Source organism: Strigops habroptila, chromosome 1 (assembly GCF_004027225.2).
Source record: "Strigops habroptila isolate Jane chromosome 1, bStrHab1.2.pri, whole genome shotgun sequence".
Classification (NCBI taxonomy): domain Eukaryota; kingdom Metazoa; phylum Chordata; class Aves; order Psittaciformes; family Psittacidae; genus Strigops; species Strigops habroptila.
The window spans coordinates 28,858,854-28,869,287 of NC_044277.2; the positions used below are offsets into that span (position 1 = coordinate 28,858,854).

Below are 10,434 nucleotides of genomic sequence, written 5' to 3' on the forward strand. Positions count from 1 at the left end.
GGATGGGGCAGCCACAGCTTTTCTGGGCAGATTCCATCCTCCCTGTGCAAACTGTCCTGTCCCTCCAGCTTCTCCACAGTATCCCAAGCAAGGAGCTGGTTTACTACCTGACATTAAGCAATGCATTTTATGGGCACTCCCTGATTGGAGATGTGAGTTTTTACAGGCTGAATATAAACAATGTTGACTTGTTTCTAGTAAGACACCTCTCCAAAGCGGGAAGGCCAGGAGTGATAGATTGCTCCAGAAAACCCTTTGCATTTCTTCCCTCAGAGATCATTTTGATTTCAAACCTACTTTACCTGGTCCAAGATGAGATGGAACGAGATGGTTGTGGCAATGAAATTCAGAGGCAATGCTGCAGAAGAGGCGGCATTGCCTCTGAAAGAGGCAATGGCAAGGTGCGTGGCTAGGCAGCAGCTGTTGGCTTCTGCAAACCGGCTTCTTCTCCTTCCCTCCAGGTCCCGGCGCCCGGGGGCAGCTGTCAGCAGCAGAGCGCTGCCGGGAGAGCTGCCAGCCTTCGCACCCACCCCTGCAGGGAGAGGGCTGCTTTCCATGAGGCTTCGACTCTGAACGCACAGCATTTCATACTCGGAATTTTTTCCTTTCCTTTACACAGAGCGATAGGTCTTTGGATACGGTCCAAAAGCATCTGAAACAACAGATAGCTTTCTGGCAAATACAACAGGAGATCTCCAGAAGTTCCAGAGCAGGCTGTGAGATGAAAGCATTGCTAGCAATAAACTGCGACATGCAGAGTCAAGGGCTGCAGAAACAAAGATACCTTAAACGTTTCACATAAGGTCTTTTTAGTCCTGTTGAAATACTGTTATTTTATTCTTACGCTTTGTTCTTTCTTTAGCTTTCTTGGAAAGAGAAGTGAAATTCTGGGAACGTTCATGCTTCACAATACGACAACTGTTAAGAGGAGGACAACCTGTGATAAGAATAGTTTAAACTTACAAGATATTACATGTTACCAAAATGCACTAGTCTGACATCTTTATTTGAAGATTTTTTCTCAGATTGCTAAGAAATATCTAACAAGAAACAAAAACCCCCAACAAAACCAAAAAACCAAAACTGTGTAGGGATTCTAACTGCAGACCCATATAGAAATAAGATGCAAGCCTGGCTTTGTGCAGGTGGTATTGTATGAGCTGCACTAACAAGGCAGAACTGGAAGGGAGTCCTGTTGAATAGTCCCGAAGCAGATGTAACCAATGGTCTTATCACTTTGATCAGATGCATGCTTCAAGAAATGGTTTCAGCTGGATGATGTGGAATAATTCAGAAGAGCATCTGGGGAAAGACTACAAAGGGATTTTTCAGAGTGTTATTAGCAAATCTTCAAATTCCTACAAGAAACCCAAAAGTGCTTTGGGAAACAGATTACTTTCTTTGTTTGCAAGTCTGTTGCAATTCCTAAATCTAGAGAAGTTTAGGGATAAAGAAGTAAGAAAAGTACCTTTTCTTTTTTTTTTTTTTTTTTTCTTGGGGTGTGTGGGGTGGGCGGGCAGGATTTATGTGCTCTGAAGCAAGTCCAGGGCAATGAAGTCCTTGGACAAGACTCAGAAAAGGCTGACTTTCATTGTACACTCTCAAGAGGAAATGCCCTGATGTTAGATGCAAGATTTGTATAGCACATGAACAAAAGTTGGACAGATTTGAGCATGTTGGGGCAGTGTATGAGAAGTCATTGTTTTCCCCAGGAATAGCAGTCACCTGGCATGAGCCATAAATGTTTGAGAGCATACATTATTGCCATGCCATCTGCTGAGAAAAGCCAGAATCTCAGCTGTCAACACTACTCTCACGAGAACCCAGCAAAGGCAAAGGTCTAGAGATTTGCCATTCCTTCCAGGCATATCTGCATTTTTTCTTAATCTTTAAACAAGTTCAGAAATGTAATCGTGTATTTTAATTGTACGTTAATGGTGTCAGCCACCAGATTTTGTTTTGGGCTTGATCTTACTATGCCTTGAAGTTATGAGATGTCATTTCTGTTCTTAGCATTACCATAAACTTAGCTTACTGCTTCAGAAACACCTTTCAGATGTTTCAATTTTCACAGTTCTTCTTTCAGATACTGGAAACCTATTTAAGCGTGTGAGGTACTCAGTGGTTGGGTCAAAGTCCAGGAGAAAATACAAGAACCCAGAATCACTAAAAGTAAAAATCAAGTACTGGGGCCCGCCAGTCTGAGGTCTCCAACCGTCACAGCCCAGCAATGTAACTGGGTAGAGTGGTGCTCCTAGCCCTCAAGGAAACACCAGATCTGTTGTTGCTACTGGTAAAATTTGATTCCTTCAGCAAAGTGACCATTTGCAATAGTACCCTCAGTCCTGACCAAGGCCTGAAGCCACAGCCACGCGTAGGGGAGCATCGGTTTGCTGCTGGGCATAGGAAAAATACTGCGGAGCATAGGAAAAAGGACCTGCTCATGTCTCCTGCTCTACTCCTTCTCCAAGAGACAGAAAAATGCCACTGAAAAACAATTGGCATCTTGAACTTTCAAACCAACTGAAGTCAGTATTTTGTAAAGTCAGTGCCTCACATTGTGAGTACCAAAGCTTTAGTTTTACATTTTACTGGCTAAGCAGAAGTCTAAGGCAATTCACCTGTCTCAGACATTAATCAGAAATGACAGTAACAAGCTGGTGAGCAGACATGGGCATCCTTTTACTGATTCCTGTCTGCTTTCCAGCATTATTTCACCTTTCCTGAAGTTACCCTGAGGCCTTAGAACAGATTCGCGCTCCAGTATTCAACCAGATAAGTAGTAAGAAAACTTTTTACTTGGTCTAAGTTGTGGCAGTACCAGACAGCATGGCATGTTTCCTCATTCCTGGCATGAAAGCTGCTGTAGTCCATCTTCTCAATAGGCGTTACTGTGCCTGAACAGAAAACTTGCAGCAAAGCCGTGGTCCCCTCCCTGCTTAAGAAAAAACCCCTATTTTTAATAGCTCTTCAAAGAATATGTATTTTTTCTTACTATGGACATTGCCGTCTGTGCCACTAATAATCCCACATAGAGGCACTTTCCTTTTAAGAAAGTTTTCAGCAGAAGTCATTGTCAACAAGCTAATAATCTGCTATGGTGTCAGGTGCAGAACTGAACAGATGTCTTTACCTTTGCATCCCAGTTTTTGATTCAAAGTGTAGCGGAACTATGGAGACAACTGTGTAAGCGCAACACACTGCTGCTCATTGGTAGTCACCAGTTCAGCAGCTATAACAGTTGAAGGAGCTGTAAACTGTTACCCTTCTGGGACAAGGAGGAACTAGAGAAAGCAGCCTTTATTTAAGCAGAGTGTTGTTACAAGTCATAACTATGATTTGTGAATTCATGTTGTCACATTTGAGAGTAAGCTGTATTTTTACTTTGACAAATCCATATGTATCTAAAATACCAAAAAAGTTTTGGCACAGTCCTCAGTTAAAAGCTGTCCTAAGTGACAGATCTTCACTACGGGAATATGCATCCTCTTTCTCACATACTCTAGTGGAAGCAGCGTCATTCCTCCTACATGCTGGAAAGAGTGAAAGGGAGGTTAATATTGTGCTTATTTTTGCAAAAACCTGTTTATCTCAAGTAGATCTCCACTGTTGTTCTGACTCACAGAGCAAGAGTTAATACACCACCACCTTCCTATCCACCTTCATCTCCCTGCACAGCTGCTGCTTTGCCATGCTGCTTCTGTACCCTCTGCATTAGGAAATATCCTCAAAGGTCACATCACTCAAAAGCCGTGTTGCAGACAGTGTATCATTGTTGTCTACAGACTTCAGCTACACCAGTTCATATCAGAATTAAGAGACAGGGCTTCCCTCTGTGACAAATTTATTTTGCCAGCATTTCCTCACTGTGCTGGACCCTCACCAGCTTCCCTTCCTCAGTTCACCTCTTACCTGCTGTGGTTTCTTCATAATTCCCTCTTATTTTGCAGAAGCTTTCTGCACTTTTGAAGATGCTCTTGCTTTTGTTGGTATTAGATACCATCAGTGCTGATGACCACAGGGCTGTTCAGCCAGGTTGCCCAGCACTTGCTGGCAAAACATTTCTGTAAGGGACAGAAATCCCAGATTTGCCTGAGCTTCCAGGCTCAGAAGCCCTGCTGATTTCTTCGTGACCATTAAGCACTCAGTCTTTATCAGCAGGTCATAGAACTTAAGACCTTTGCTCCAGGGGAGCAGGCAGCATTTGAATTAGATGACATCAATTCCGCAAGCTTCTCTCTTGTCACTGGTAGTCTCTCCCAAGGGAAAGGAGACCATCGGTATTACACTTCCCAAGTGAAAGCCATGATCCTGCTCCCAGATAGCTGCTTGCTTTGAAGTAAACAAGCAAGTCAACCCACAAGCTGGCTTTCTTCTTGCATTTTTGAATCATCATGTTTGCAAGACATCTACAAATAGCTTAGATTCACTTTAAATAGGTGCAAGTAATTGACTGCTTAGGGAGGGTGCACTTGTCTGCTCCAAACTGATTTGCATGGTGCTTCACCTCTCTCCCAAAAACTCTTCCAGCAGCATGAGCATTGCAGACAGCTGTTAACACCAAAGAAAGGCCAATCCCCTCTCTCAGGCTATAGCTTTGAATATAAAAGCACCTCCAAAGAAATGAATGCTAATTGTAGTAAGCGACACACAGAACAGTTCCCAAAAGGCAAAGAAAGTATGTGCAGGAACTGAGTTTAGCCAAATCACATCCTTTCTGTCTGGGGCACTGCAGCAATCCTCACCTAATACTTTCAACTACTCATGTAATTATTGGATTCAGTTGTCAAGTTCCTAAAAACTGCTCACATATGGTGCAGTGTTTCTCAAGCCAATAATCCTAAGTAAAAAACCCCAAGATAATGACACAAACTTGAGGGCCTCCCTGAGTTTCCTTTCAAAGAGGACCTGAGCATGTGACACTCCAAGAAAACAAATCAGGACAGTCATGTAAGACTTCAGTAATTGGAATATTTTTTTATTTATTCTGGGATTAACCCAAAGTTGGTAAAATATAGAAAAACTCAAAAAAGTATAGGACAAATCTAAGTTTAGCTATTCTAAGGAAAAAAAGGTAAAAAAGAATAGTTTTTGCCACAGTCTGCAGTCTTTAAAGCACAGGAGGGTAACTGATTGCACGTGTAGAAACATATTCAGCCCTCACAGCAGTGCAGGTTCAGAACAGACTGGCTAGAGAGAAGCTCTGCAGAAAAGGCTTTCAGAGTCCCGGTAGGCAGCAAGCTGAGCCTTGGCAGAAGAAAGGTGAAAACTGCCCTGAGCTGTACGAACAGGAGTGCAGCCAGTAGGTGAATGGAAATAATTATTCCCCTTTCCTCAGCACTCATTAGGCTGTATCCAGAGTACTGCATCCAGTTTTGCTGTGAGTGCAACAGAGGGCCCCCAGGATGCTCAGGGCATTGGAGCACTTGCCCTGTAAGGAGAGGCTGTGAGGCTGAGGTGGCTCATCCTGGTTAAGAGATGCTTTGGGAGTGCTTATAGCAGTCCCCAGCACCATGGGGAAGTCACCTAGGGGTTCAAGCCAGGCTTCTCACAGCAGTGAATGGTGGGAGGATGAGAGACTGAGTAAAAGCTGAGAGGTTCAGGCAGGAGATAAGGAGATCCTTTACCCCTGGGGACAGCTGGTCAGGGGTGAGGATTGCCCAGGGTGGCTGTGCTGGTTCCATCCTTGGAAGTTTCCAAGTCCTGACAGGGCACAGCCCTGAGCAGCATGGTCTGAGCTCAGAGCTGCTCCTGCCTGAATGCGAGGCTGTGCTGGAGACCTCCTGACCTCTCTTCCCCTCTGAATTTCCCCATGATCCTGCAATCCTATGTAAATATTTTTTCTACAAGATGTTACATTACAAAAATATGTGGACCAACATATTTGATGCCTAACAACCAGCAGAGTATTTCCAGGAAATCCACCTATGGGGAATTGCAGGGGCTGGAGTCTGCGCTTCTTAGCTGCTTTTTGCTATTGGAATAGCATGTTACAGCCAAAACGAAGGTTTAAGAAATTGCTTGACTACTTACTGGTACAGTTTTTGGTGATCAGAGCTATGACAGGACTTAGGGGATCAGTTAAGGTGGCCCTCATTATGTCAGGCCTGTACACACCTTGCCTCAAACAGATTACTACTTGAACAGTGCAAGCAGAAAACAAATAAAGGTGGGTCAATACCAGAGCCTAGCTCTATGCCACAGCTAGTCATAATGCTAGTCATTAGGGCATAGGTTTTCAGAAAGCACAGGAGCAAAAGGGAGAGAAATTATCTGTTTTATTACTTTGCTTTTCACAGAGCCCTATATCCCCTCTCTATCACATAAAAGCAGCAGAGCTATTGGTCAGTTAATTCAGATGGTGCAATCATAAGGACATCCCAATCAAGGAAACAGTTTCATTGCCTTACCCCTCTGCAGCCACCAGTACTCTCTCTTTCTGCCCCAAATCCATTTCTTCCTGTAATTCTGTGCCTATCTGGATAAAATCTCTGACTGCAGGGGTGCAGAAAGCAAACTAAATTATCCCAATGAGCCTTTCAGATCTTACAGTGTAGGAATGTAGCTTTTTCCATTTGATATGGCAGGCTGAAAAGAAAGGAAACAGTATGACAGAGAACACAACCCTCTGTGGATTGAGCCTATCTTTTTCTTCTGAAAGACAATATGATATAATTACTTGTCTTTAAGGTGAAGTGTTCTTGAGTGACAAAAATAATTAAATAAAAACAGGACAGTGATCTTTGTGCTAGTAAGGGCATAAGAATAATTACACTATGACCTACTGGCAAAGGAGGGGTAGGGAAGGAAGGAAAACATTGGGCACTGGGACTCCTTCTTCATTGGTCATCCTAGAGCATCATGTGGCCAAGGCTCCTTTTTAAAGATAACTCCTGATCTTCTGGAGCTCATACTATCCTCCTATTCTGCATTTCTGTTTGATCCTGTGGAAGACTTGTCTGCAGCCTGCCAGGATGTGTGACCAGTTTGTGGGCACCTGGAAGCTCCTTTCTAGTGAAAACTTTGAGGACTATATGAAAGAGCTGGGTGAGAATTGTTGTTTGGAGTTGTTGTATCTGAGACAGGGAAGGAATGCTGATTTTGAACTTTATTCCTTATTTGCTTTTTCTGGCTATGATGTTTACCAAGGAGATTTTAGTCCAACTATTTTGATCAGATGGTCTTAAACTGGACAACTTGACTGTTTGAATTAGTGGTTTCAAATTCCTATAATGTAGAAAAACCTTGATTGGGACAAATGGTTTCAGGTAAGATGAGTCTACGCATGCCTACTTAGTAGTGTTATGAATGGATGTAAATCTCATCTCTGCAATATTTTGTGTAGATTATCTGTTTATCCTTGGACATACAAAGCAGTGTAATGTTTGAATGTAGCAAGCTTCTCTCTGTCTAAATGAAACACACTTAAAATTCTTTATAGTGCTACTGGACTAGGAGACCAATTAACTGTCATGGCTATTATATGAGTGAAAATCTGTAGCTGCCTCCAGTGAATATTAACAAAGAAAATTGCATGGATTCATGCAGATACTTGCAAAGGATTGGAGGGATTCTCTAAAGGTATAGCCTTCTTGCTTAGCATTGAAATTTGGCTATGAAAGGTTTCTGCATTCTTTTAGTGTGAGGAAAGTATGGGGTAACTTGTGCTGATTGGACCATATGTACTAAAAAGATGGGGGGTTATTTGGAGATTAGGAGTAAAATACTCACCAAGATTTATGCAGCACTCAGACAGCTTTTAGTGAGACTCTTGCATTCTTAATCTTTACCCCAGATTTTACTCAGGACATAACCGTTGCCAGCTCTTTCTTAATCATTTCCTTTTATTTAGCCTAGCCACTGATAAATATATTAAAAAAAAAAAAAAAGACTTTTTTCTTGTTTGTTTGTTTTTGTGGCTTAGAAACCGTCATATATTTCTGCTTGTTTACTTCTTGTTACAGTTACCATACAAGTTAGTGTACAAACCACCACAGTTATTTTGGGCAAGTATGTATGCAAATATCTGGCATTAAAATCTTGTCTCAGTCTTCAAAATATTGTTTTCACTGTTCTGACAATGGCAGAGCAGAGAATTTTCTTGCGTCACCCCACCTGGCTTGGTCTATAACCATACTAAACTAGCGAGATGTTACAAAAGAACCTCTGCAACACAGAATTAATTAAAAATTCAGAAAGTAATAGGGAAATCAGCACTGAAGTTGTTTGGTTTATTATTAGGGGTTTTTTTTCAACAAGTGAGAGAAAAACATTGAGTAAAGATGACAATTTCATAGTATCCTGTCTTATTTGTAGGTGTGGGGTTTGCTACCAGGAAAATGGCTGGTGTGGCCAAGCCCAGTGTAACTATCAGCATTAACGGTGATGTGATAACCATCAAAACAGAGAGTACCTTCAAAAATACAGAGGTCTCTTTCAAGCTGGGTGAAGAGTTTGATGAGACCACAGTAGACGACAGGAAAACAAAGGTGAGTCCAAACCCAGCACTTTCCAAATGCATCTTTCAAAAGGGATGTGAAATACATCTCTCAAAAGGGATGTGGGAACAGGAGTATGGAGTTGTGATTTTGACATCCAGTATAGAAATGCTGCCTTCAAAGATTTGGACATGGAGACAGTCTTCTCTTCAGCCTGGAGCACCCTGATGAAATAGCCACGCTTTGTATTTTTCTTTGGCAGAATGTCATAACCCTAGACAATGGTGTACTGACCCAGGTGCAGAAGTGGGATGGAAAAGAGACTATCATAAAGAGAAAAGTTGTGGATGGGAACCTGGTGATCGTGAGTTCATTTTTGTTGCTTAATCACTTGGTTCATTGTGCAGAATTCATTAGCAAATATGTTGCATTGGATCCAAATACAATGAATGAAAGCACCTGAAAGGGCTTTGTGTCTCTCTGAATGAGTCTGTTGGTTGGTATTATCTGGTCAGAGAGTATTGTGCTTGACTTGGTGCCAGTGAGGCCCACCTGCAGTTCGGGGCTTCCCAGTACTGCTCTCCAGTTTCAGGAAAGACAATTTGAAGAATCTGGGAGGGGACTAAAACTGTGTTCATAAAAAGCAGTTGAGGTTCCTACATGCTACAAAATGATATACATACACAAAATTCCTGAAGAGTTCTGCCCTCCCCTAGAGAAAAATAATATGTCCATAAATTTAACATTTAAATTTCTTTGGATAGAGACCAGAGGAAAACAAATAAAAATAGGTTTTAATAACAACTTCATTAAGAAAGATTGAACAATACAGAGTTTAAGCTAACAGAAAAATAGATGAGGACAGAACCTAACATGCAGAGGCTGACACCAGCACCCTCAAGTCTGAAAGCTGTGAAGGACTCTGTGTCTGTATGTGTATGTGTCATGCACACATGTATGAAGACAAGCCACTGCTGCAGAAGGTGGAAGGAAAAAAGACTAATGCCCCACTTCAGAGTCTAATCACCCTCCACTGAAGTCCTAGGATCCTTCTTTAGAGGTTTTTAAGTGGAGATTAGAAATCTCCTGGGGGTTGCTGGAACAGTATTTCAGACTTCTGTTTCTGAAGCTCTCAAACTTGAGTTTCATTGTTTTGGTAACTATTTGTAGAGGAGGAGAAGTGCAAATTTTTTCTTACACTGGCTGCCAATGGATAAACAATTCTCTACCTTCTGACTAACGAATATTTTGTGAATTAAAAGCTGATTAAATTTACCTTTCTTTCCAGGAAGCTACCATGAATAACATTACCTGCAAAAGAGTTTATGAAAAAGCATGAAAAAACCATCTTCATATAGGACTAATGCTTAAAGCTGGAGAAAAACAACCTAACCAAAGGAGAAAATCACAAATACATTTTAAGGAGAACTGTACTTTTTACAGATATATCCCAAAACAGTTACACACAGCCAGACTAATTTGTTGTGGCTATTCAATAAAATGTTCAGCTTTCTACAACCTGTGCTTGTGCTGGAGTTTGTCAGAAAGGGGTTTGGGAGGGATGGAACACGGGAAGGGGTGCTGTGTGGGAAAGCGTTGCTTGAGAGCTAGTACCACACTCGGTAACTGTGACCCATCTCAGTGCAGAAAGAGGATCTGAGACCATCCAGTGAGTGGCACTTGTGTGATAGATGTAGATCTGGACACAAAATCACCCTCTGGTGAACACCATGTGTGGGCTAACAACTGCAAGGAGTCTGTGCACAGCAAGGGGAATGACGGGGCTGCTTCTCCTGGCTTTGCTGGGTATTGCTCCTGGGGCAGGGAGGAGGGTGGTTACTGTGGGTGGCCAGCATTGGCAGGGAACCAGACACCTCCTCATTGCACAAGTTCTAACAATTTTAAACCCAAGGATCACCTAAAGTGGTGTGATCTTGTCCTCTTCTACCTGAAGTCTGAAATTACAGCTGCTGTAGCTCTCAGCTGTGATTCTTTT

At 42.2% G+C, this 10,434-nt stretch overlaps 1 protein-coding gene across 1 annotated transcript; it reads left to right on the forward strand.

Moving 5' to 3' along the window:
- Positions 1-6,904: 6,904 nt before the first annotated feature.
- On the forward strand, positions 6,905-9,956 carry LOC115606287 (fatty acid-binding protein, adipocyte). Its single transcript, XM_030481949.1, has 4 exons — positions 6,905-7,047; positions 8,317-8,489; positions 8,701-8,802; positions 9,727-9,956. Exons 1-4 carry the CDS (start codon positions 6,975-6,977, stop codon positions 9,775-9,777), a joined length of 399 nt encoding a protein of 132 aa, XP_030337809.1. The 5' UTR covers positions 6,905-6,974; the 3' UTR covers positions 9,778-9,956.
- The last annotated feature ends 478 nt before the right edge of the window (positions 9,957-10,434 follow it).

Excerpts from the sequence above, each read along its gene's own strand:
- LOC115606287 (XM_030481949.1), top strand. The coding sequence starts at position 6,975 with ATGTGTGACCAGTTTGTGGGCACCTGGAAGCTCCTTTCTAGTGAAAAC. Across the intron at positions 7,048-8,316 it reads GGACTATATGAAAGAGCTGG|GTGTGGGGTTTGCTACCAGG; the intron begins GTGAGAATTGTT and ends TCTTATTTGTAG. Across the intron at positions 8,490-8,700 it reads TAGACGACAGGAAAACAAAG|AATGTCATAACCCTAGACAA; the intron begins GTGAGTCCAAAC and ends TTTCTTTGGCAG.